This window comes from Plectropomus leopardus, chromosome 4 (genome assembly GCF_026936395.1).
Source record: "Plectropomus leopardus strain MGB_pleo_1.0 chromosome 4, ASM2693639v1, whole genome shotgun sequence".
Classification (NCBI taxonomy): domain Eukaryota; kingdom Metazoa; phylum Chordata; class Actinopteri; order Perciformes; family Serranidae; genus Plectropomus; species Plectropomus leopardus.
Genome location: NC_142179.1, coordinates 11798172 through 11825314, shown reverse-complemented (window position 1 = coordinate 11825314; position 27143 = coordinate 11798172). Strand labels below are relative to the sequence as shown.

General features: G+C 40.2%; 2 protein-coding genes across 3 annotated transcripts; one reads left to right on the top strand and one right to left on the bottom strand.

Moving 5' to 3' along the window:
- The first annotated feature begins 103 nt into the window (after positions 1-103).
- On the top strand, positions 104-26466 carry pi4kab (phosphatidylinositol 4-kinase, catalytic, alpha b). Of its 2 annotated transcripts, XM_042487850.2 has the most exons (54): positions 104-258; positions 1625-1741; positions 2287-2380; positions 2623-2784; positions 2874-3136; positions 3316-3382; positions 3839-3984; positions 4081-4146; positions 4260-4356; positions 4454-4645; positions 4879-4979; positions 5243-5372; positions 6014-6143; positions 6239-6334; positions 6454-6637; positions 7180-7283; positions 7699-7867; positions 7959-8009; positions 12289-12397; positions 12979-13115; positions 13231-13364; positions 13458-13540; positions 13636-13706; positions 13846-13970; positions 14071-14152; positions 14365-14448; positions 14758-14847; positions 15267-15386; positions 16340-16354; positions 16503-16595; positions 16680-16836; positions 16945-17072; positions 17190-17348; positions 17567-17718; positions 17837-17944; positions 18056-18183; positions 18292-18450; positions 18637-18716; positions 18866-19065; positions 19542-19632; positions 20557-20724; positions 21048-21101; positions 21212-21332; positions 21436-21565; positions 22615-22758; positions 22877-22947; positions 23030-23136; positions 23274-23378; positions 23494-23619; positions 23735-23855; positions 24305-24464; positions 24555-24644; positions 24744-24827; positions 25355-26466. In XM_042487850.2, exons 1-54 carry the CDS (start codon positions 160-162, stop codon positions 25404-25406), a joined length of 6306 nt encoding a protein of 2101 aa, XP_042343784.2. In that variant the 5' UTR covers positions 104-159; the 3' UTR covers positions 25407-26466. The 2 variants fall into 2 exon arrangements, with proteins under 2 accessions (XP_042343784.2, XP_042343785.2); XM_042487851.2 differs by lacking the exon at positions 16340-16354.
- On the bottom strand, positions 8518-12001 carry serpind1 (serpin peptidase inhibitor, clade D (heparin cofactor), member 1). The gene is made up of 7 exons (XM_042487858.2): positions 11879-12001; positions 11430-11700; positions 10542-11185; positions 10247-10395; positions 9972-10096; positions 9207-9351; positions 8518-9067 (listed from the first exon to the last, which is right to left on the bottom strand). Exons 2-7 carry the CDS (start codon positions 11690-11692, stop codon positions 8876-8878), a joined length of 1518 nt encoding a protein of 505 aa, XP_042343792.1. The 5' UTR covers positions 11693-11700; positions 11879-12001; the 3' UTR covers positions 8518-8875.
- Positions 26467-27143: the final 677 nt, after the last annotated feature.

Here is a 27143-nt window from a genome sequence, read left to right as displayed (position 1 = left end):
GTAGAATTTGTATATCAAATACAATGCCACTACTGTACCTACATGCTCTTGTTAGGACTGTCCGTGCTGGCTTGCCGTACTGCGGCTGTTACAGCGCCAGATGCCGCGGCTTGTTTCCTCTCATTGCTGAATTTCGCTTGTTTGATGTAGGGGATAAACATGTCTGTAACAGGAGGTGGTACGAGAGGGTTTTATTTCAACACAGTCCTGTCGCTAGCCCGCTCTCTAGCTGCCCACCGTCCCGCACCGGTTGAAAAGGTGAGGAAGGAGAAAACCTAAAGAGCTCAAGACACATTTTTATCAGTTAGCTAGTAACGTCAAACCAAAGGATTGTAGAGGGTGTAGCTCCGCTTCCGCACAGGCGGTGGCTTATTTTGATCCGTGACGCGACAACCAAGCTAACATTTGACAGATGTGTCACGTCTGTAATTGTGAATATTTGGGTGTTTTTCCTGTAATAAAAGAAAAGAGCATTGCAGAATGAAGTGGCGTCGCTGCTTGTGTGCTGCCTGTTACTGCATCAGAGAGGCAGAACAGTCAGGCTTGATCAGCACTGCAGTCAAACAGGTTGATGAAGGTTCACAGCGGCTCTATTTAGCATGACAAGACCATACCAAACCAACCTGTTGCGAGGATGATCAGGTCTGCATTTTCCATGCTAATTAGCCATTAAATGAAATTTATGGAAAAAGCTTTGCTTGGAGAAAGTAATATTTATATTTGGTGCAATCAAACAAAATATACGAGAGAATATAGATGCAGTCATTAATATATTACTGAATGTTGCTATTTCAGGGAGCATATGGGTTTTGTAATGCTCAGTTTCAGTGTATTTTTCGAGGGACTTACCACTTTTGAGGTATAGTAAAGTGGATGTCTTGCACTACATCAGATGTCATATATACCGTCATTATTATATCAGTGTTATAGTGGGCACCAGCTTCTGGTTCCCACCTTGATACCAACCCACGGTAAACTTAATCGTTCCCCAGGAGGGATATAGACATAAAGGAACAAAATGCAGACAAGAATGCACAAACAATACAAAATTTAATTTTAAATATGCAGTGTATAACCCAAGACCAGTGTGCACAGATGTATGTACTAAATCTATAGTGTAGTTTCATGATATTCCTGGTAGGACTCTGTCTTGCAAACATCAAAACTCAACCTTGGAACATGCAGTTGCTCTCCAACAGATCTTCAAGTCTGGTCAGGTTAAACTTTATTTGTAGAGCACCTTTAAAAACAACTACAATTGTCCAAATTGCTGCACAGTCACAATATAACAAGACACAACAAAAGAAAACAATAAATCTATCAGAGAACAGATTGCAGCACAAAAGAAGATGAAGTTGATCAAGGTACCATGCTCAGATGAATCATATGCCTATGAGAGGGGGTGGGTTTTCAGCTGTGACTTAAAGGTTTCTATGGTATGACCAGTTTTTATGTGGATAGGTAAGTTGTTCAAGAGCATAGGAGCAGCCACTGCAAAGGCTTGATCACTATTGGTTTTATGTCTGCTTCTTTAATGCATCACAAGAAAAATAACTAATCTGTCAGATTTCTTTCATAAGTTTATTTCAACATAATAAATTATGCTCCTTTTGTGATCTTTCAGGTCCAGAAGCTACAATGTATGTGTCCAGTGGAGGTCCGTGGTGTGTTCACTCTAGATGTGCGCCGCAGAGATGCTGTTATTGCGTTGGCTGTGTTTCTGGTGGAATCTGGTTTACAGGTGGGTGGTGGTCAGTAAAATGTTGGGCTGTTCTAACACAGTGGGAGGGTTTCATCATCACTTTAAATATCAGCTCTTTAGGCAGTTGTGACAGTTAATATATAATATAGTGTATATCATGACTCAAAGGGATGCAGTTGTCTGATATATTTATACATTTTTAGTATGAAGTTAGTACTTTTATACCATTTTTGCTACCACCCTCTCAGCGGGAATTCACATATATCACCATGATAAGCTTATTCCCATAATCTGATTAAACAGGCGATTAGACATGCAGCTGGCCATGTAATCCTCTAACCTCATCACACTGAGATGCAGTGTGTGAAGCTTTGCTGCCATCTTATTATGTAAACATGGTAGCTTCACTTTTTAGTTTAAATAAAGTAATGTTTGATGTATTTTCTTTGACTCAGATTTGATGTCAGAATAAACTATTCTTAATATTTTATGGATCAGTGCTTGTTTGGGAGACAAAAGGGCTGCTCCATGCCAACAAGTGCAGTGGTTTGTGGTGTGTAATGATTTTTGCTTCACTCTCGTAGCACAAAGACATACTTGTTTCCTACTTGCTGAGCCTATTGAGAGGGCTTCCACGGGTCCAATGGATTGAAGAAAACTCGGGAAAGAAAGGAAAGGGTGAGAACAATCCTCTTATAGTAGGGCTTTCTGATTTACAATGGCCTCTATTGAGGTGGTGTGCATTTAGTAATATGTGTAGTAATTCTTGTTCATCTTCAATACTATCTCGAGGCCTATTAAAATAGTATTGATATCCATCTGTACAATGCCACAAGCAGCAGCCTCCACTTGTTAAGAGAAAATATTTATGTGGCATTTAACTATAGATATTTGTATTTTTGTCATATTCTCCTCCTCAGAATTTCTCCCAGTTGCAGAAAACTTCAGCTACTGTTTAGTGACTATTTTGGCAGATGTGGCTCAGAGAGATCCAGACTCCCGACAAGAGATCTTGAACACTATAATGGAAGTCATGCAGGCGTTGCAGGACATGTGCCAAACACCTGATAATCACGACAATGGTATACATACGCACACACAAGGGCAAACAAGGTGAATGACATCAGTTCTTCAAAAAGGAAACGCTTCATAGATGCTTTCTTGTCTTCAGTCTACTTGTGCAGGTATATTGTTCCCAGCCTGCTTGGCATGACTCGAGCATTTGGCCGTTACAGCTACACAGATGAAGCCCTGCTGTCCAAGCTGTTTCCCAAATATTCGCCACAGGCCCGCTGTGTCACAGAGGAAACAGAGGGAGTGCGGCGCAGATCCTTCAATGACTTCCGTTCTATCCTGCCATCCTCACTGCTGACAGTGTACCAGAGTGAGACTCTGCGCAGAAGCACTGGGACTAACCTGGATTCCTCTGCACAGGTGTGTGTGTATTGTAATGGAGCTGACATGCTGTGTGTGTTTAGGACAGTTGTCTGCAGAGTTAATATTCTCACATGCTTTGTGATTTCTTTTATTAAATTCAGAAAGCGAGAGGGTAACATTTCAGTGATATTGTTATGATTGGGTAAAGAAATGTTGTATGATGTGCTGTCTCGTAGGTCTTTACAGATCCAGGAGGCCACTCTCCATGCTCTCCTACAGCCCCTGGCCCACATTACTTTGAAGGTAAAACTCAAGAAACACAAGCTGCTTTGATTAAATTTGCATTTGCCAATGTAAAACCTGAATTCTGTCACATTATCCCGGCTTATCATTGTCATTGCCATCAGCACTATTATAAATTATATGTATGCATGTTGCTTATGTGCACTTGTATGTATCCTAAATGAATGATATTTGGGTACACTGGACATAACTTACATACTGTAACAATACAGTAATAAATACAGTTAAGGTACGACGGAGCATTAGCGCCACAGTGGATAAAAAAAATTGTAGATTTTAAGAATAAAGTCATAATGTTACAAGAATAAAGTCGGAATTTAATCTATGATTCTTTTTGATTTTTTAATATTGCCTTAATCCTCTTTCATATTTAGGTATTTTAATTTGGGTGAAACATTTGATGCTTGTTAACACATGCTACACATTCAGTGTTATGTCCTCTGATCTTCATTTCAGGTGCCTACCTCCCAGACAGCAGTACGATAGATCCCGACTTCTATTTCTCTACAGTCAGCTCCAGTTTCTCAGTGTCTCCTCTCTTCATGGGAGCTGAAAACGAGGTGGAGGTGCCTGTTGAGCTGCTCCGTCAGCTCCTTGGCATGGTACAGTAGCCCACTACCAGCATACTGTATCTGTTGTCTCCCATCCTGTATATGTGTATTACATCTTTACCGGTGGTTGTGCGTATTGATTTACAGGTGAAGAAGTTTGTTTCCGACTCTTTTTTGAAAGCACTCGATGCTACTATGGCGGAGGTTATAGAGGTATGTCACCACTGTGTGTGTAAGAAAATATAAATAGAAAATTCAAAGTGAAATTCATGCCATTATATGTTAAATAATCTACTCTGTCATTTTCTCTTCTGTTTCTTGTTAAGTCTAATCCTGGAATCAACCTCTATTACAAATCCTTCAGTGACACTCTCTATGTGTGTGTGTTCAAAATGCTGCGGGACACACTATACCACATGAAAGGTAAAGTAATTATTTTGCATTAAAGCCTAACTAATGGTTTGTTTTGTAGTCTTTTTTAATCGACTACAAATTTTCATGCTTGCTTTATGTTTCTCAGCTTTGCAGCCAGCTTTTGTACGAGAAGTGCACGACTTTGTACTGGAACAGTTTAGTAGCAGTCAGTCTGAGCTGCAGCGGGTACTTCATGATACCGGGGGGTTGCCGGGGGAACAGAGCCCCCTCAAGCTTCGTTGCCAGGCCAACGCTGCCTGCGTGGATCTCATGGTGTGGGCTGTCAAAGATGAGCAAGGTAATCAATTGTTTTAGTGTGTGAGCAGAGCATCGTGTTCAGATGTCATGGTCAGAGGGATACTGGATGGTTTTTTATTTTCACTTTTTTAAATTTGGCTTTTATTTAACAAGGAAGTCCCTTGAGATTATGATCTCTTTTTTAGGAAGATCTAGCCAAGATAGCACACCAAACAAGTTTATCAACATTTTGGTCTGGTTGCATCACTTTTCTTTCCTGGTGTCTTTTTTCAGGAGCTGAGAATTTATGCACCAAACTGTCAGAGAAGCTGCAGTCAAAAACCTCCAGTAAAGTCATCATTGCTCACATGCCCCTGCTCATCTGTTGCCTACAGGTATAATACCGCAAGGGAGAAAGAGAGATGTGATATTTTCTCAACAGAAGTAAAAAGTTACACAAGGAACTTGACAATGCTGGTCTGTAAAATTACTTGACTAAATTTTGTGGGGTAAGGTGCATGCTTACCTGGTTTTGAAGCTGACCTAGACCTGTATTGCATGTCATACTTTAATTTTTTTTTTTTTTAAAGTATGACTATTCATATTAAAATTGCATATTCATTCAGTTTTATTTTGATTGTTTTCCCCTCTGTTTCAGGGTCTGGGTCGTCTGTGTGAGAGGTTTCCAGTAGTTGCTCACTCTGCCACCACGTCTCTCAGAGATTTCCTGGTGGTTCCTTCCCCTGTTCTTATAAAACTCTACAAGTATCACAGCCAGTACAACACAGGTACAGATATTTAGTTATTATTTATACCTTGAGGCATACCTGTAACTTGTCCTTGAAACTCACAGGAGTTAGCCTGACACTGCCTGCACAGTAGCTGAAATTCTGAAATGTAATCCTTAACCAATCAGAATTTATATTTCACCTTTTAAACAAAACTAAATGTAACATCCCAAAAAACAGTAGATTCGTCCAGCAAGAACCTTCTTATCCCGAATACAGCACAAGTTATCAGAGCCAAAGTAAATTGGACCAAAGTGCTGCAGTTGATGATACAAGGACAAATATACGTCAGTAACAGTGTCGTCACGTCCAGCTCTCATTCACTATTGATCTGAACAGAGTGTTCGCTGATGAGCTGCTGCAAATACAGACAATTGAAAAGCCAATTGAGGTTACTGGTGTTTCTGTGCTGCCCTGTGCACTGCTTTTTCATTGATTAGCTGCTGATTTGTCAGATTGTAAAAGATAAATCCTCTGAAGATTTGACACTACAATCAGCCCTTTTCTTTTCTGTGCAGAATCATATTTTGTATGTTGTCTTAAACAGTAATACAATTACAACAGCTTGTTTTTCATTGTCTTTGTGTTGATGTTTGTGATGTTTGTAACCCTGTCTGTGCTGTTATCACTCTTTATTTAAGGCACAGGAGAAATTAGGATAAATGTGACCAATGAGCACTCCCAGGCCACCTTCAACCTCCTGTCAAACAGGAAAGACCAGCCGTCCATGTACGAGCAGCTCAGAGATATTTCCATTGACAACATATGCAGGTCAGACACAGACTTCTGGCACAGCATCAATAAAATTTTTATGCATATACTTTTTCTTCAATTGTTCATATTTGTGTGTATGTCTTATCTCTTAGATGTCTGAAAGCTGGTCTGACCATGGACCATGTGATAGTGGAGGCCTTTCTTGCTAGTCTGTCCAACCGGCTATACATTTCACAAGAGAATGACAAGTGAGGACCATTTCTAGTTGAAATGAGGCTACACTGTGCCTCGTATTCAGCGTCAGTATTTTCAGGTCCTAAACACTGATGAATAGCCATTCTAAAAATAAAACATGTCTCTCTGCCAGGGATGCCCATTTGATCCCAGATCACACCATTCGAGCACTGGGCCACATTGCAGTGGCTCTGAGAGACACTCCTAAAGTAATGGAACACATCCTGCAAATCCTCCAACAGAAGTTCTGCCAGCCTCCATCACAGCTGGATGTACTCATCATCGACCAGCTGGGCTGCATGGTCATTACAGGAAATGTGAGTCAGGAAATTAAATAACACATTTTAAGAGTATCTTGCCGCCATTATTTTACACACTTATGGTTGAAAATGAATATGAGTGCATGACATAAGGGGATCATTCAGAAGTGAAAACCACTGATGTAGTTGATGAGAGAATGCAGATTTATTATATAGTAACCATGTTAGACTGAAATTTATATTACTGTTGCTAAAATTGTAGCAATGGAATCCCTTTATCTTAACTCAGAGGGGCTGACACACTATAATTACTGGCAACCTGCTGGTGGCTGTTTACTTGCAGTATGCATTAAAGACTAGGTTTCAGTATTTTAGTTGACATCCCCTTGGAGTGTAATTGGGTGTTTTTGATGGCCAGTGTACCCAGAGTGAGATGGACTACAATTAACAAAGGACTGGAAAAGGGTCTGCAGCAGATAATGCCTTTAGTAGTAAGAAAAGAAGCACATACAAACATACAAAGAATTTTTCATTTTATCTTAAGTTTAATCTACTGGTGCATGTGCAGTCTTACTTCTCTCAGTCTGTCTGTCTTGTAGCAATATATCTACCAGGAGGTGTGGAACCTGTTCCAGCAGATCAGTGTGAAGGCCAGCTCGGTGGTCTACTCAGCTACCAAAGACTACAGAGATCACGGTTATAGGTCATTATCTGCACTAGTGACTTTATCAGCAGGATAGGCTGTTGGGAAAACATTAATAATTGTTGCTCTTTGCTGATGGTGGAGAGCCGTGCACTGTGATTACTCTGTGCAGCATGCATGGGGGTGAACTACAATCAAATGTATTTTTCTCTTGTTCCCTGATGGTCTGAATAAGTCGCTAAATTTGTTGTAAGTTGCAAAGAGGGTCTGAAAAGTCCCTAAATCTAGCGAAAAAGTTGCAAAGTTGGCAACACTGCATTTCCCTGTTTGTGTTACATTGTGTGTTCTGTTCCGTTTGACAAATAGGAGTTGCTAAATAAATATCTACAGTAAATATGTTGGTCTTGTTTACATTTTCTGTATGTCCACATTGAACTGTGTCTAACTTTTCCTTCATCTGTACTGTCCTCCCAAGGCACTGCTCTCTGGCAGTGATAAACGCTCTGGCCAACATTGCAGCCAACCTGCAGGGGGAGCAACTTGTGGATGAGCTGATGGTGAACCTTTTAGAGCTGTTTGTTCAACTGGGCCTGGAAGGAAAGAGAGCCAGTGAGAGGGCCTCAGACAAGGGACCAGCGCTGAAAGTACGTGCCTTAATGCACGAACATCTTAGCACAACAGGAAATTGATAACAGCAACGTTGCTAAATTGTTAATGGCTATTTATCTCCTGCAGGCATCAAGCAGTGCTGGAAACCTTGGAGTCCTGATACCAGTGATTGCTGTGGTGAGTTGTGATGTCTGTACAAGCTGCTGCCACTTTGGAGACAATTCACATTCATGTCAGACAAGAATTTGTCTTAATATATACATGCACACACTTTTGTTCACAACCACACACACACACACACACACACACACACACACACACACACACACACAGAGTACAGCGCAGTTAAATGATCTACAGTACTTGAGTGCTTTAGTTGAATCCAAGTGGTTAGTTAGCATTTAACTTTGTAGACAAATATTTACCCTGTTAGCTGCAGTACAAACATCTGTGTCACCCGTTCAGTGTGGATGTTATAATCACACAGCCTTGTTTTTCTCAAAAAAATCAACAATGGGTCTGTATAATGAAATATTTTAAGAAAATGGTGTTGAGAAAATAATAATTTTAAATATTTCGAATATAATTAGAAGTAATAATGAAATTATGGTATGGTATTACAATTAGAATTCATTAAAAAAAAACCTAAGATAACAAAAAAATATTTTCCCATCATAGCTCTCCATAGTTTTATATGTTATTTTATTATCCCCTTCCTTGTGTTATTCATGTTTCTATAGTGTTTCTGCAATTATTACAGTACAACATGGGGGTTATGGCAGTTACACAATGTCATTTTTAGCACATTTCTCCTCTAGCCTCACTGCACAAGATAAAACATTAACAGACAGATAACAAATATTCATTCACTAACTCCGACAGACTCACAACACAGAGAAATAATAAGAAGTTTAAATGTTGTTAATAGAAAAACAACATCTATTTAATCTATTGAAATCAGCATTGTGTTAGTTGGAATATCTGACCAAACATAGGATTTGTAGGGAATGGTTTAGCTGTTCAAAAGTGCTCTTGGGTCAAGTTTAGTTTCTTGAAGGATTGACCACTCGGCCCATGAACACAAGACAGTCTGTGCGGTGCTCATAGATCAGGAAGAGGAAGGGACGGTCCACAATGAAGCGTATTTGAGAGGAAAGGGGCATGAAGCCCACCTGGGTCAGAGCAGCAGCCTCAGTCCCCTCTTCATTCACTGTGATTGTTCCCTGGTGCTTCAGCTGGAGAGGGAGATCAGAAGGCTTTTGATATTTTGAAATAGTTTGTAAGGATTATTGATTGCAGACAATAAGGTGGCCAGGTGTCTAAATGGCCAACACGCTTTTATTTTGTTTTGATGTCTGCTTTAGTTTTACTCACCCAGTTCATGAAAACCTTTTCAGAGGTTATTCCAGAGAAATCGCCACTCTCCTGGAACAAGTCAGTGAGGCCCATCTCCTTCATATTTGCAATCAAGTCGTAGTTCTGCTCTAGTTTAAAACGGGGTAACACCACCTCTCGAGTCCTGAAGGGAGGCATAGAAAATTTCCTCACGGTATAGCTTTTAAATCTCCACTAGGTTGAAACATTTTACCTAAGCCATTACAATCAAGGGGTTTATTACATATTGTTATCTACAGTGTGGTCTCTCAGCTATCCATTGGTTTGCAGAGGCTCCTCCAAGGAGTGGTCAGGGGGCCACTGATGGGGCTGGCTAAAAAAGAAAATTGGAGGCTGATATTATTCTTTTCAAGAGGGTGTGGTGCCTCTTAAAGCTCTATTTCAGATAAAGCAAAGATAGTGGTATCTTGTGAGATAATCTTAAGCATCCCCTGGTACCAACCATGACATGTTAGCCTGTCAGGTGGGGGGCTAAAATGCTCCAATTTTTTGCAGATGGAAAAACTGGCATGAAATTTTTTAAAAAAGCCTTGTGAACTTTCACCTCCAGATATCTGAATGAAATGGGACCTATAGGTACCTACAACTAACCCTGTAAATGATTTGCTCCTTACAGTCAATGCACTCATTTAAATTAAAGCTATATAGATTTTCAAGATTTTCAGTGGCCCCACCTGACCACTTCTATGAAGAATTTTTTTTATGAAGTCCCCACTGTTGGTTTGTCAGGTGAATGCTGCTGACCTGTTTGTCATGTTTTTGAGCCACTTGTTGACAACAGTGGGAGAGATCTCCTGCTCCAAGGTCCTCATGCCAGTGAGCTTCCTGGGCAAGGCAATGAGCATGCTGATTTGTCCTGTGTAAGGGAGCTGAAAATAAGAAAGTCAAGTTTAGTCATTATTATGCACACCATTTGACGTGTTTATGGGCCTGTGTGCATGTTTGTCAGGGAATTCTTGTTGAAAAAGCTTGCTACTTTTCAGATGTCAAGTTAAAATTTAATTGTGAGGCCACCTCACCTGCAGGATGTCACAATCTAGTTCATGGTCGGCAGCAGCCAGATAGTTCCCCTTGTTGGTCATCATTGGCACTCTTACATTTGTTTTTTCGTTAACTCGGAAATTGCGATAGTGAGTCATTTCTTTAGGGAATTTCTGTTCCCATGTACCTGTTAAAACAAATGCGTAAAGAGTCATACATTTACTTTGAGAAACGTAAAAGTACAGTACATCTGTTTTAATGGTAATTTGAAAAACAATGTTCTACAACATAAGCATCATTTGAATGATGTTTTTTTTTTTTTTTTTTACTCACCTTTAAAGTACAGGTAGTTGAGCAGCATCAGCACCATATTTGGGTCCACAGTCTTGAGCGGCTCCTTGATCAGCCCTTTGGTCAGCTTTAGGATGCGGCGGTTGGCCTTGTTCAGAAATGCAGGGTCCTTGAAGTCCACTGATTGCGGCTCTGCAAAATAAAAAGCCTTTGTCTCCGCACGGAATGTATCTTTCACTGCGACGTCCTTCTTTATGTAGACATCGTTTACAGAGCGCAGTGTGTAACCAAAGTTCCTCCTGAACAGCCTGTGTGTTAGCTTCCTGAAGAGCTTATGCACTGTCGTGTTGTCATAGTGATGGCTGGCATTGACAAACTCAGCGAATCCCATAGCTTGGTAGATCTGATCGTGGGTTCCAGGTCCGGCCCCTAAAGACATCATCCCCATGGCGATGGAGATCCCGGCAGGTGCCATCAGGATGTTATCACTCTGGTTGACATCGTTTCGAAGACTTCGATAGAGGTTGAAACCAAAATGGGCGTTGACGATGTTGAGGCGCTGGAGGCGAGAACGACCGTTGAACAGCCTCAGGAGTCTGGCACGGCGGATCTTTGGGTCAGATGGTTCGGCGAAGATGTCAATGTCTGGTGCTGGTGTGGCGATCTCATCTATCTCATCGCCTTCACTGGAAAAATGTCATGAACTTATCATTCAGCCCTTCAAAAATCACTCAAAACAAACCCAGCATGAATAAGGCAAATCTAACCAAGTATAAAACTTGCAAACTAAGATGGCATCAAGTTAAAGATAAGAGTTGTCTCTGTTAGGCCTACCATATTCAATTCATGTCTTTTTACCTTATCACTTCACACCTCAGCTTCTTTTCAAAGATTTTATTTTCAGTAAAATCCAAAACAGTTAATACTCACATGTAGTCATCATTACCCGCAGCAAGAATCTTGTCAAAATCAATATAATCTTCATCTTCGAAGCCATCAAAAATGAGATCATTAGTGACAGTGTTTTCTTTGTGGAACTCCAAGGGGATGGCCTCCATATCCGTTGCTCCCCCTGGTTCAAAGCCTCTGGGGTCCGGTTCAGGGTCAGTGAAGTGAGAGCTGAGGTCTTTGATCCCAGCCAGGGATGGACTGACCAGCAGACAGGCCACAGAGATGACGGTGATGGCCCACATGCTGAAGGCTGAGGCACAGGGACTGTACATTTAGTATGGCCTAAATAATAATCTGATCAGCATTTAGAAGATTTGATGAAATGACATTATAATTAGAGCGTAGGAGTAAAATAATGCCTTAACTGGCAGAAAACATGGAAGATTTTGTGTAAAATTCCCTTAAAATTAGTCTGTAATATGTCTTACCTTTACTACGAGTTGACGGAGAGTGCTGTGTTGCTTCTGTTTGTGGGACTAAGAGCAAAGAATTGAATACAAAACTGAACTTTGATGTGGGCTCCTCCTGAACAAATAGACCAGATCAAACAGACCAAAAAGTGCTGTGACTGACTAAAATCTTTAACTCTTCACAATTCAGCTCATTTGTTGAGAAGTTTTCATACTAATTATCCACTGAAGGCAGAAGGTTCATAACAGAGAGAGAGATTTGTTAAATGTCTTTAAGTTATTCAGTGTGCAGCATATTGAAAAATATTTCAGCATTTGAAGGCATTCCACTTTTCTCGATTTTAACAGAATGTGATAATTTGAGTATTGTGGCATTAATTGCTTCACATTTTTCACCCTTTTTTCATATCCATTTTTCTATTTCCCAGTTAACTCGGCGGCTTCCGCCAATCAAAGAGGCCAAGCCCCGTCTCCAGAAGCTGTTCAGGGACTTCTGGTTGTACTCGGTGGTCATGGGTTTTGCTGTGGAAGGATCGGGTGAGCAACTGATTTCATCATATTAAATCTTTAGTAGAAGGTTATGCTTTTCTGTAATATATCACATGATATCACAGGAGTGGGAGCTGATAACTGAAGGATACATTCTCTGATTTTGTGTAAGTGGTTGATAGCTTCGCCCAATCACAAAATCTCTGCCCTGTTCAGTGTAGTTATTTTGTACTCAGCTGTGACTTAAAGGATTTCAAAACTTCAAGTGCTTGTTGCCTTAATTTGTAGGACACGATGATGATTTTCTCAGACTTGTTTTCCCAGGCTATCTCAAGAAGCTGTTGTGATAATGTGTTGATTGTACCGCAGAGTAATTATGGAGATTTATTTCACGCCAGATGGGGAAATAGAAATATTTTATCTATGTGAAAAACTGTTCATCAAATAACCAAACAAACAGATGTTTGGCTTTTTGTCTTGTTAGTGTCAACCCACATTTACCCCCCCCAAAAAACTGATTATTGAGTCCTGTGTACTGAGTATTTCTCACAGCTCTGAATAATCATTAAAAACATCAGTGTCAGTCATTGCTGTCCTTGCATTTCTGCATATCTTCTTTGTCCTTTCAGGGCTTTGGCCAGAGGAGTGGTATGAAGGTGTGTGTGAGATTGCCACCACATCTCCCCTTCTTACCTTTCCAAGTGGAGAACCACTGCGCTCTGAACTGCAATACAACTCTGCCCTGAAAAATGATACAGTCACTCCGGTACAGATTTTTTCTTTTAGTGAAGTGGTTAAAAATATTTTTGAAAGCAGAAACACTAATAATTAATTATTTAATTAATTCATTAATCTTTAAACCATCCACATCTGTCCACCAGGCCGAGTTGAGCGAACTCCGAGCAACCATCAGCAATCTCCTCGACCCACCTCCTGAAGTATCTGCTCTCATTAACAAGCTAGACTTTGCCATGTCCACGTACCTGCTCTCAGTCTACAGACTAGAATACATGAGGTCACTTCCATTACACTTCAGTATCCAGTTTATAGTGTTCACTTTTTGCTTATTGTGAGGTAAGATTGTAAAACTTTCTTGTATTTCCTTCAGGATGCTGCGATCCAATGATCCTGACAGGTTCCAGGTCATGTTTCGGTACTTTGAAGACAAAGCCATCCAGAAAGACAAATCTGGTGAGGGCTTCATACCTGTTCATCTCTGGCCATTCCTTTCACTCACACAGTGTAATCCATTTCTCAAATTCTTTTTTTTTTTTTTATCTTTGTAGGCATGCTGCAGTGCATTATTTGCGTCGGTGATAAGGTGTTTGACGTCTTCCTCCAGATGATGGCTGAGAAGGTATGTCACATAGTTGACTTTTAAATTTTGGGTGATAGCAAACAGTTCCAAATGGCTTTAACATGTCGTTGATCTGTCATATTAATTCTTCAGTATCTATCATTGCATAACATTCAAAGCATATTTCTCCTGCTTTTAGCCCAAGACCAAAGAGCACGAGGAGGAATTGGAGCGACACGCCCAATTCTTATTGATCAACTTTAATCACACCCACAAGAGGATCCGCAGAGTTGCTGATAAATACCTCTCTGGATTGGCTGAAACGTGAGTGTTACTGATCCAAGAATTGTGTATGCCTGCTTTTTTTCCCTATCATGTTGTATTTAGGATGAATCCTATTCCCCGTGTGTTTTACCTCTACAAGTTTCCCCCATCTGCTTTGGAGCGGTCGTGTCTTGAAGACCATGTTGGACATCTTGCAGACACTCTCTCTGTCACTAAGCGCTGTAAGTATGGGCTGGTATGAACAACACAGTGTAAAGTTGTTGATTTGAATTCGCGTAATGAACTTCTAGGGGTGAGAGATGAAATCAGGTGGAAACTTTTAGTCAACGTCAATAGTGAAAAACTAATGTAGTGTGGTTGAACAAAACCAGGGCTTTTAAAATTTTGCTTGAACTGATTCTCAGTGCAACAAATGTCTTCTCTGTTTATTAAGGATATCCACAAGGATCAGCCATACTATGACATTCCAGACACCCCATACAGGATCACTGTTCCTGATACATATGAGGCCCGTGAGGTGAGTTTGGACTGATGTTACACTCATAACCACTAGAGGACAGCACAGTGTTAGTTTTCATGACAGTAATGGTCTCTTTATTGTGCTGTCTTTTGGTCTTTTTGGCTTGGTTAATGTGTTCATGAGCTAAATTATTGTAAGTGGTGGATTTTAATGTGATCTTTTGATATGATATGATTTGTTTTACTAACTAAGCCCCTGCCTAATCTCAGCATTTTGTGTAGTGATACATTTTAGAGAGACTGATTGTCTAAAAAAGCCTTCTGTGTTTCATGATTGGTCATATCCTGGTTTCCCTTTCTCGTGTAGAGCATAGTAAAGGATTTTGCTGCACGCTGTGGTGAGATCCTGAAAGAGGCAATGAAATGGGCCCCTTCAGTCACAAAGTCCCATCTGCAGGTGAGTTTCTTTAATTGTATGTTTTCTCAGAGTGGAGGTCTCTGCTTTGATATCGGGAAGATCAGCAGCATGGTCAGCGCATACCCACTTAAAGAAGTTAATTTAATTGTTGTTACCACTTCCTTTAAATTGAGAAAAACAAAACAAAAATGACAGGAGTGAAAATAGGTATAAGAGCAGCCATTATTGGTCTTGAAGATCCTAAAAGTCTAAATTTAAGAATTTTTGGCTAGAATAGTAACCAAAGACACCTATTTACTTAAATAAGTTCAGCTTTTTTATTGATATTTTGACATCAGTATATATATATATATATATATATATATATGTCACTGTTGTTCCAATGCTGCTTCTCTTTCCTCTCTTCTCTCTTTGTGTTCGTTCTCTTATATCTTCCCTGTATGTTGTGCTTTGTGCAGGAGTACTTGAACAAGCATCAGAACTGGGTGTCAGGACTGTCCCAGCACACAGGTCTGGCCATGGCCACAGAGAGCATACTGCACTTTGCAGGCTACAACAGACAGAGCACTACACTAGGCGTGAGTAACACACACATGCACATGCTGGCATCCCTGCATGTTTGCACATAAACTTTCTCCCACCATTAAAGGTGGGCTGAATTAAGACAAAATTACACATCTGAAAATAATGGTGAGGTCTTAATCTGAGCTGCCTGTCACATTTTAGTAAACTGAAAGACTGCAGAACAAATGTCTGCCACCTTAACAACACTGAAAACAATGTTTCGACACACAAAATCTCAACAACACAAGCATGGTATTTGTTTTGACTTTCCTACAAAAGTTTTTTTGTAAGGGCAGGTAGACATTTTTTAGAATAGAGGATAGCTCAGGGAGTAAAAAGATGCCTTGTCACTCCCTGAAGCATCAAGAAGGACTCAGCACTGTTGCAACATCATTCTAATACATTGAAAACCAAAATTGGCTTTCTCCTGCCTTTGGCCTTACAGGTTTGTTGATTCGATGCTTATTAACATTTGTCCAACATTAATGGCTTTTTCAGTTAACAAATGTGTCATTTAGTTGCTTTGTCAAAGCGTTTGCAGTTTTGTTAACATTGAGCAGAAGTGTCTTTTTTAAACTTTTGTGCACATATATGTGTTTAATGTGAGTTTTATGATATTCTTTAGTTCTGTAAACACTGGGAGTCTAGTTGTCTATTTGTTAATAGCATTGTACGTCCATGTGTGCATGCTAACTAGTCTGTGTGACGTTGTTTTGCTTGCTATATGCATTGCATTTTTCTGTTCTTGGGCTTGCATTCTGCTATATCTGTCTTTTCATTTGCTTCATTTGTTATATTTTGTCTTTATTAAACTGCACCGAACTACCTACCTGGTTGCTTGGCTGGTTTGCGGATTTGCTGGCTACCTGGTTACTTACCTGCAATGGACTGGTGGGTTGATTGACTGGTTGCCCATTTGGCTAACTGGTCATGCTGGTGCTGTCCTCCACCATGTGGCCAACCGTAGGCTGCTTTCCCTCAGGTTGGTCTGAACTCTAAATACAGAGAGACAGGGCCCAGGCATGATACCTTCAGTTTATCCAGAAGTGTTACAGTACAGCTATGAATCTTACTTTCCTAGCTTGTGACTGTGTGGACCTAAGCGGCCCCTAAACTGTGTTTTTCATTAGACCACCCAGCTGACGGAGAGACCAGCATGCGTGAAGAAAGACTACTCTAATTTTATGGCCTCCCTCAACCTGCGCAACCGCTACACAGGAGAGGTGAGGTCTTATTTTTACAAAGGTGGTACAACTCTCCTAGGCTTTGTACATACAGTATGATTCATACCTTTATGTGCTATCCAGGTGGCTGGTATGATCCAGTTCTCAGAAGCGACTCACAGCCAGTCAGACCTCAACAAGCTGATGATCCTTCAGATGACAAGTGCTCTGGACAGAAAAGACCCAGAGGCCTTTACACAGGCCATGTTCAAGATGGCCGCTCTGCTAATAACCACTAAAAGTAAGCAGCTCTTCCCTTTTCATTTTGTATTTCATGATCTTCATCAATGGCACTGGTTGTTTTTTTTCATAATTCCATTCTGGTAATTTTCTATGTTTTGTCTTTCAGACTGCGACCCTCAGCTCCTGCACCATCTGTGTTGGTCTCCTCTGAAGATGTTTACAGAACATGGGATGGAAACTGCTATCGCCTGCTGGGAATGGCTCCTGGCTGCACGCAACGGGGTGGAAGTGCCAGTATGTATATTTATCACTTTTCCTAAAACCACATGAAGAATTTGTGAAATTAACATGTATCTTGGCTCAACATTAGTTATAGATTATATTCAGTGTTCTCTCTTTTCATCTGCCTAGTTCATGCGTGAGATGGCAGGAGCTTGGCAGATGACAGTGGAGCTGAAGATGGGTTTGTTTTCGGAGGCTAAGGTAGAAGCTGGCCCTCTGGCTGTCTCAGAGGAGAGTCAGCCTGCACCCTGTGCACCTGACATCATCCCTCACTTCCTCTGGATTGAGGTCAGTGACACACAGACACATACTACTGCTTTTGTACTGTTTCTATTTTTGTATACAATATTTTTCATGATATAGCTTCAAGAGTTTATCGTTACACTAAGTTTCTATCTGATTTTTACTCCAAAAGGTTCTATGATTTTGATACATTTTTATCATAAAATGGAGCTAATTATTTGAAGGGTGTGATGTTGGGTTCAAACTTTCCATTTTCCCTCCAGTTTCTGGTGCAGAGATTTGAGATAGCCAAATACAGCAGTGCTGACCAGGTGGAGATTTTCACCGCCATTTTGCAACGATCTCTCTCCTTAAGCGTGGGAGGACCCAAGAGCAGCCTGAACAGACATGTTGCTGCCATTGGACCAAGATTCAGGTATCAGGTCTCATTATTTCAACATGAAATTAATCTGAACTGTTGTAATATTCAGCTTCAAGAATACTGTAGCCTAAACTTGGTAAGACTATTGTGTCATTACTTTGCTTCATTTCAGACTGTTGACTCTGGGTCTGACTCTTCTGCACGCTGATGTTGTGACAAATGCCACCATCAGAAATGTGCTTCGAGAGAAGATCTATTCCACAGCTTTTGACTACTTCAGGTAGAAAGAATTCCAACCTTTTTGGCCGGCTAAAAAGAAAACTCTTTTTCAGATTGATTTAAAGCTGCCTCTCTTTTCATTAACTTCTTTTCCATCCCTGTCTTTTTGTAGTGTCACTCCCAAATTTCCCACTCAGACAGATAAGAGACTGAGAGAAGACATCAGTATAATGATCAAGTTCTATGCCAGCCTGCAGTCTGATAAGAAGTATCTGGCTGCCAACCAGCTTGTTCCCCCAGGTACAAAACTGACAAAACATTGGCCTGATGATTCAGTAAGAATTACTGAGTAAGAAACTTAACACAGCCAAAGAAGTCAAACTTTACATTTTATTTGTCTTTGTGTAGATCCCCAAGACATGTCAGTGAACAGCCTGTCTGTAGTTGCAGTGACAGATAGCAGGAACAGTCTTGATGCAGCTGTGGGCCAGAGGCAGCAGGTGGCTCAGGGATGGATCAACACCTACCCTCTGTCCTCTGGGATGTCCACTCTGTCCAAGAAATCTGGTAAAAGGACACACAGGATGTTAAACTTAAATAAGCTGCGCTGGAACACACCATTTGATGAAAGGATAGCAACAGTGACACTTTACCTCAATCTACTTCTTATTAATACATGAAAAAGGTCTTCAGTAATGTAATATTTCCTTTCTCATTATGTTTTACTTCAGTATTGTTCCTGTACTATTTCAGGTTTGTCTAAAAAAAGCAACAGAGGCACTCAGCTGCACAAGTACTACATGAAACGCCGGACACTTTTACTGGCTTTACTGGTATTAACCATTCCACAACCACTATTTATATTCACAAATATCTGATAATAAAGAAAATTGCATCAATCATTTCTAAGTGTATTTCTATATTTGTCACCTCATTGGTTTGTTATGATGATGAGTCCCATTCCCTGTACATCTCTCTGTAGGCCAGCGAGATTGAGAGGCTGACAACATGGTACAACCCATTATCCACACAGGAGCTCGCCATTGCCACTGAACAGTCGGTGGAGACCAGCATTGCTAACTGGAGGTCCAAATACATCAGTCTGACAGAAAAACAGTGGAAGGACAACATTAACCTGGCCTGGAGCATAGCACCTTACCTCGCCCTGCAGCTGCCTGCCAGGTACACAGAGAAACAACATGCATCACATCCCCAAGTTTCATCAGTGTCAGATTGAAAGTGTGATAGATTTTGTCCAACACATAATAGTGTCCAAAACATGCCAGTAAGTGAAGCAGAAATCCATAACCATCTTCACATTGTTGTCCTTTATCCCAGCCAGAAGTAACTGAATGATGATACAACTAAAACACAACAAATGTGGCAGAGAATTCAGTGTTGCGATTGTGGCATCATCTAACACTTAATGTGTATAACATTCACCAACAAATGGCTGATGCACAAGTTATATTATAACTTAAGTGGTTGTTTTGTTATTTAATAAAGATAAGTAGCATGTAGACCTATAAAAAAACAGCTTTATCTGTACACATGTATTTTATACACACATGCTTGCAGGTGTATTGAGGTTCAGTTTATCTGAATAGATTAAGTCCTTCATTGGGCATGCACCTATTCAGTGCCTTTATATTTTTCAGATTTAAAAACACAGAGGCGATTGTCTCCGAGGTGACTCGACTAGTGCGAATGGATCCAGCCGCTGTGTGTGATGTTCCAGAAGCAGTCAAGGTGAGGTCTCTGCCTGCCACCACAACCTGTGGTGGCACTGACAGAAAACAGTTGTGTCTGCCAACCTGTTGATGTCATCCATGGTGCTTTTATTCTAAAGTACTCAGAGCAGATCTCATAAAATCACAGGTACAAGGCCAAATTTACACTAAGTGGTTTAAGTTATGTAACTATTAATGGGTTTTGAGTGGTGGTTTTACCACCTGGACAAGACTATTATGTGTAATCTAAAGATCTGTTGTGAATAAAACCCTTTTTGGACCTTATTTTGCATTTGAATGTACCATATATTGAGCCATTATGATCACCTAGAGTCATAGCTATAAACCCAGTCGTACTCTTTAATCTTAAGAGGCAGGAATTTTGCAGCCCTTTGATAATAATACTGTCTGCACTGTACTGCAGATAATACTGTCATTGAGTCGTTATGACTCTCTTTGAATTTTAGGAATTGAAATCCTCTTAGGTGAAATTTTCAGTCATTTGTTGCTTGGTTTCCACTGCTGTATATCTGTTAAGTTGCATCCAAGTTAAACAGAAGAAAGTTTGTCAGTCAGTGTTTTGCTTTTAAGTTGACATGTTCTGTCACTTGAGAAATGTTGGTGTTATTGAAGTAATATCTTTCCCTTAAGCTTCTTCTAGTCTTCTTCATTTAGTTCTAGCTCACTGAACTGTTAATGAGCTTGTACCTGCCTAAGGAAGAAGCAGGGGAGGCAGAGCACCACCCTCCCCAAAGGCCACCATAATTCAGCAGATGATTCTTCTTGACATGTCATAGTTGTTTATCACGGTCACTTTAGTAACAAAAAAAAACGTTTCCCCTGGAGGCTCATTAGCACACTGTCAAGCCTTGGGTCATAACCTTGCATCAGATTGCTGTCATATTCAATGCAAAAGTATAGATCTGTTTCTTTTTTTCTTCAGTTCCTGGTGACATGGCACACAATTGATGCTGATTCTCCAGAGCTGAGTCATATCCTGTGCTGGGCCCCCGCAGATCCCCCAACTGGACTGTCCTACTTCTCCTCAATGTACCCACCTCACCCCCTCACAGCCCAGTATGGGGTCAAAGTGCTTCGCTCCTTTCCTCCTGTATGTTAACATATATGCCACACATACACAATCTTTTGTTATCATTCCTTTTAAATGTGAGAGTGTTCCCTGTGCAGAGACATTACAATGATTTTTAAATAGTATCAACAATAAATACCATACAAACAGATTTTGCAAAAGATTTACATATAATTGATCTTAGCACTGTGTTCAGGGGTCTTTAATTGACATTACTATGCCCAGCACTGATAACATTTGATGAAACTATGTCTAATAAGCACAAGAGATATCCACATTAATTGTAGGGAACTCTATTTTTTTTTTTGCCACTGTTAAAATATTTTTTCCCCCACCATTTATAGGATGCCATCTTGTTTTATATTCCTCAAATTGTTCAAGCGCTTCGTTATGACAAGGTAAATGTTTGATTTCCTGACTCAACTAATGCATTTGAAGCCCACATATCTTCAAATTATTAAATTATCAGAACTCTTCTCTCTGTGTTTCCTGTTACAACCCGGTGCAGATGGGTTATGTGAGAGAGTACATCCTATGGGCTGCTCAGAAGTCTCAGCTTCTGGCTCATCAGTTCATTTGGAACATGAAGACTAATATTTTCCTGGATGAGGAAGGAAACCAGAAAGACCGTGAGATATTTACCCTCACCAAGTCTTAACAGACCTAAAGCTTGCATACCACAACAAGTGAGCATACAAATGATAAAACCTACAATCCTCTCTTTCCCTGCAGCGGACATCGGTGAGCTGCTGGAGCAGATGGTGGAGGAGATCACCGGCTCTCTGTCAGGCCCGGCCAAAGACTTCTACCAGAGAGAGTTTGACTTCTTCAACAAAATCACCAATGTGTCGGCCATTATCAAGTATGACCACACTTTACTTTTTTAAAAAAATGACTCCAGAGACTATACTGTGCGTTTAGCAAGTATGCCTATCTCCTTCCTAAAAAGTTTTCAGAAACATATTTTAGTTTATCGTTTAAAGGTAATATGAGATTGTTGTTCACCAGCGAGCTACCACATTGTTTTTGTATGTGCAACTTGCATTACATCACCCACCAGGAGGAGCGTTTATTGATCCGGTTTCTGCCTGTAAAGTAAATGTTACTCTTAGTTTACGAGGCCTGTGTAGCTATGCACTCCCTTTACTTTAAGATTTGAATTTGATTTTTTTATCTTCTGCTATATGCTTTGCTTAATTTTATATTTCATTATTTTCATTATCTCATTTTCATCACTTTGTCATCACCATTGTTTTAGCTTCACGTTTATCTCTGACTTTCTTTGCTCAATTCAATGCCATCTCTTGTAATGATGTAGTATAATTCACTCATTATCTGACTGGGAGATTGAAAGTGAAGATAAACATTTCTGAGGCCACTAAGACTGATCTTTGCCAAAGGCTTCAAAGTCATACTACAGTACAACTTTTTGGTTAAATGAAACCCTTCGAGTTGTTTATGAAGCGTTAACAAGTGTTCCCTTAAGACAATATGTTTTGTTCTTTTCTGCACCTTGTATCACCTGTGGATTACTCTCTAAATCCCTTTGTTGTTCATTTGTTTAGCTATTTGTTGCTGTACTGTCTTGCCGATTATGCACCGGTCTGGAAGGTTTCCGACAGGCCCCGTTATTGCTGGCTCTTACAGAGTGTTTTGTCAGCCCACTAGAGACTACCTCAGCCCTCATTACAGCATTAATTACAACTATTCAGGGGGGAAACTTCTACTGCTCCCTGGCTTCTACTCTATTACTCTGAACCCCAGTGACTTCCCTCTGTGAATAACAACAGAGCCCGACTGTCGCTTATGGTTTGAAGTCATTTAGTGAGATACCCATACATGTTTTTAGTAAAGTCAGTCATAGAGGTGTAGAAACTCTGTGTTCAGATTGCTTTTGTTTGTCCTCATCAGACCTTTTCCCAAAGGGGAGGAGAGAAAGAGGGCCTGCCTGGAAGCCATGTCACAGATCAAAGTCCAACCTGGCTGTTATCTTCCCAGTAACCCAGAGGCCATCGTTTTGGACATAGACTACAAGTCTGGGACCCCCATGCAGAGGTGGGCCTCATAACCAACTAGTGTCATGCTCAAAACAGTCACCTGAATTCACAAATAAATCTGGTTGCTTCTCTAAATTTACAAATGCACATTTTTGTCCCTTTGTGTCCCTGTAAAGCGCTGCCAAAGCTCCCTACCTGGCTAAGTTCAAAGTTAGGAGGTGTGGAGTCATTGAGCTGGAAAAAGAAGGTACTGCTGATGTCAAATTAATTACATGTAATTCTTAAATGTGTGCACAGAGAAAAAGTTGGACATGACTTCTTCCCCTCAGGTCTGCAGTGTCGCTCAGATTCTGTGGATGAGGTGAAGAATGAAGAGGAGGCCAAGAGAATCTGCTGGCAGGCTGCCATCTTTAAAGTGGGAGACGACTGCAGACAGGTCTCAGTTTCACACTCCTCTCCTTTCACTCACCACATTGCTGTGTCCCGTCCACTTACTGACATTTTCCTCTGACCTGATTCAGTTATTTTAGCTTGGTTTTCCTTTCTTTACGATTTTGTCCTTTGCGTTCACAGGATATGCTGGCTCTTCAGATCATCAGCCTTTTTAAGAACATCTTTCAGCTGGTTGGCCTGGATCTCTATGTGTTTCCATACAGAGTGGTGGCTACAGCCCCTGGAGTAAGTTCATGCAAATCTTTTCCTACATTCATGTGTATTACCTCCATCTAAGTCTTAACTTTTCCCTGTAACAAAACCACTTCTCAATCTTCCTGTTTCTGATGTTTCGCCACAGTGTGGAGTGATCGAGTGCATCCCGGACTGCAAGTCTCGGGACCAGCTGGGCCGACAGACAGACTTCGGCATGTATGACTATTTCAGGAACCAGTATGGAGATGAATCCACACTAGCTTTCCAGAAGGTAAATGCCAAATCTTGCGACCTTGTACAGGCGTTCTAATCATTAGTCAGTCATTCAAACATGTAAAATTGTAAAATTAGTGTTCATGTTAATCTTTCCAACCATACTCTTTTAGGCACGGTACAACTTCATCCGCAGTATGGCAGCTTATAGCTTGCTGCTGTTCCTGCTGCAGATCAAAGACAGGCACAATGGCAACATCATGCTGGACAGCCAGGGCCACCTCATCCACATTGGTGCGTTTTGTGTGCGTTTCCTGATGGATTAATTGAAGTTGATATGTACTATATGTGACCCTCATGTGAAGTAAGGACAGCACAAGACTCTGTTCAAGTCAAATTTGTTCAGCCAATTCTGTGTGTTTCCTGATCTTCCTACAAACCTCTTAACGAGTTTTCAAGACTCTTCTTGCACAACTGCATCATCATAGGATGATAATAAATGATAAAAGTCTAAAGTTTGGAAGCATTTTGAGGCTCTTAAGGTAATCTTTGTTACCAGCCATTCTCCGCAGCTTACTGAAAGTTAAATTTGGTTTTTTGTTCTTCCACCTGCAAAACTTTTCTGGATATGCATACCCTACACCCCAGACATTATCTTCATGTGACAACATGGTAAAAGTAGCAAAAAGAATCCTAAGCTATTGTGTTGTGTGTCCCCTGTGAATGTGCATGTGTGTTTCTAGACTTCGGGTTCATGTTTGAAAGCTCTCCTGGTGGGAACCTCGGCTGGGAGCCAGATATCAAACTAACCGATGAGATGGTGATGATCATGGGTGGGAAGATGGAGGCGACACCCTTCAAATGGTTTATGGAGATGTGTGTGAGAGGATACCTGGCTGTCAGGTGAGTATCCAGAGGTGCTAAAGCCATTATTCACTACACATCAAAGATGGCTGACATGTAACAGTAGGACATGTCTCACTGGTGAATCAGGCCCTACATGGACGGAGTGGTCTCCTTAGTTACACTCATGCTGGACACTGGACTTCCATGCTTCAGAGGACAGACCATCAAATTGCTCAAGTGAGTCAGGTGTTTGGATGTGTCTGCGTGTGTTATTGAGAATAAGCAGTTTGACTGTCAATTGCTGTTGTTTCCCATAATCTCTCTCCCCACCTTTAGGCAGCGATTTAACCCTGGTTTGAGTGAGAAAGATGCAGCTTCCTTCATCATCAAAGTCATCCAGAACTGCTTCCTCAGCAACAGGTCAGTACAAAAGTCGGACAGTTTAAATATTCTTGTTCTTTTTAATGTGAATATAGGTTTCCACAAAACATTACAGACAGAATCACTGTAATCTTACTAACAACTATCACTTCTAGGTAGACAGCTGGCAATTCATTTTAATTGCAGATATGTGAAATCAGCAAATTTGTTTATTTCTGTTGTATTTTAGCCACCTGAAATAATCAATATCAGTTTTAGTTTATGCTACATTTGGAATATTTTCTTTGCCTTACCTTACACATTAACCAATCTAGGATGCAGTACACCAGCAACTCCCATGTTCTGCAAAGTTAAATCACATTTTTTTGTCAGTGGAGTCTGGTGGCTTTGAGAAAGAGTTGTCTGATAGCAAAGTGGAATGGTGGAAAAAAATTCAAATATAGCATACACTTAAATTAATTCTAATATATATTTTTTTAGTTGGGCTTTATTTTAGATTGTTATTGTAACAAACATTATGATTTTGTCTACTGACATTTGTCTGATTGCTCTTTTTTGTCTTTCAGGAGTCGAACTTATGACATGATCCAGTATTACCAAAACCAGATCCCATACTAAACGCTTGTGCCTAAGTATGTGCATATACTGTATTGGCTGGTACATGGTGTGCGTATGTGCGTGTGTGTGTGTTTGTTTGTGTGTGTGCCTCTGTTAATGTTCACCATTGAAGGTTGTGGCTCATTGTTTATGCTGATTGTTGGATGTCCTTTGTGTTGGCTTTAGCTTCTTGTTTCCTCTCAAACCCTATTTACTTTATATTAGTTGTCTGTTCCCTTATTTATTATGTTATGTTTAAATCAATGATATTATTGATCATTGTTATATTATTGCACTAGCATCTTGACTTCTGTGCACTTAGAGAAAAGAAAAAAAAACCTCTTGGTAATTTGCACGTTCAGTAAATACTTAATCAGAGTTTTGTGCCAATTTCAAATCATGTGTAATGTTTGTGAATGTGATGATTTAAATGAGGTTTGAAATGTAATTGGATACTTGAAGTAGCTAAAAGTAGACCAGTTTCAGTTCTGACCAATGTGGCCTATTCTGTCATCTCGTACTTGACTGTACTACTGTGCTTCTCTTTTAATGGACCAGTCCGAGTTCTTTGATCTGTAGCATGGTACTCGTCTTGTATTTAACAGTGACGACTGACTGTACATACATGAGTTACACTGTCTGTATCTTTGGGTTTCCATATTTGCAGTAACCATGGGAGAAATCATGCACAAGAGTTCTGGGAAACACTGGGGCTGAGTTTTGTATATTTAGCAGTGCCAAAGGGGGAGGGAAGATAATGCACATAAATCAGACTTTTCTATTGTTTGTGGATGAAGGTAAGGCACGCTTGAACGTTGGGCAGTTGCATGAAGTTAAGCATTAACTACTATGTAGCCTGTGTCCAATGTGGCTTTTGGTGAAAGTTATTTTAGTAATCCAAAGTGCTGTGCCTCATGTCCATATGGCTAGCTTAAGCCTAAATGTAATGTTACTGATTGTAAAGATATGCCTCTTTGTATATTTATATCCATGAACCATTTTCTGTCTCCTTTTCTATCTTCATGCCTTTTGAATGAGATTGCATAAGATATGAAATCAAATAAAGGTATATTAACTTAAACATTCTTATTTTTGCTGGTGGTAATTCATTTAAAACAATCTTTATTAAAGACACTATAGCACATGACAGTACCACTAAATACTTAATATAATTATACTTTTTTTGTTTGTGGACCAGAATGGAAAAAAAACAGAATAAATCAGCACTGAATAAAAAGCCTGATTTTTTTGTGGTCCAAACATTCAGTAGGCTATTATTGTGGATGTTTTGCTAATGGAGAGCCAGTATAAAAGTTCCTAACTGATGTTATCAGCCCATTAAATGGCCTCTATATGTGAAATGGCTGATATTGGTGGTTATAAGCCTCATAGATATGGGGAGGTTCAGAAGTTCTGTTATAAGCCCATTCAAGGACTGTTTTATGTGCCAAATGACATAGTTAGGTTTAGAAAAGATCATGGTTAGGTGTAAATATTGGTTCACATGACACTCAAACCTCAGTATCCTGGATGATACTATATTTTACCCCTTTCTGTCAGAACGTTTTATTTAATGACCTGATAATGACTGTCTCAATCTAATAGTAGGTGTGGCAGGCCTCTACTAACTCATATGTATGATTCTTACCACCACTGGTAATGACCATTTAATGGCCCGATAATAGCACAATCAGCTAAAAGTTGAATGCATATTTATAAGGGCTATTGGTATGCATATGTAGTTAAGGTTAAAAAACA

Bases quoted from the DNA above. Each gene is read 5' to 3' on its own strand.
- serpind1 (XM_042487858.2), bottom strand. From the start codon at position 11,692: ATGTGGGCCATCACCGTCATCTCTGTGGCCTGTCTGCTGGTCAGTCCA. The intron at 10,396-10,541 runs GTGAGTAAAAAA...TTGTTTTAACAG, and splicing joins CAACTACCTGTACTTTAAAG to GTACATGGGAACAGAAATTC. The intron at 10,097-10,246 runs GTGAGGTGGCCT...TCTTATTTTCAG, and splicing joins TAGATTGTGACATCCTGCAG to CTCCCTTACACAGGACAAAT.
- pi4kab (XM_042487850.2), top strand. From the start codon at position 160: ATGTCTGTAACAGGAGGTGGTACGAGAGGGTTTTATTTCAACACAGTC. The intron at 17,945-18,055 runs GTAGAAAGAATT...GTCTTTTTGTAG, and splicing joins ACAGCTTTTGACTACTTCAG to TGTCACTCCCAAATTTCCCA. The intron at 18,717-18,865 runs GTATTAACCATT...ATCTCTCTGTAG, and splicing joins CACTTTTACTGGCTTTACTG to GCCAGCGAGATTGAGAGGCT.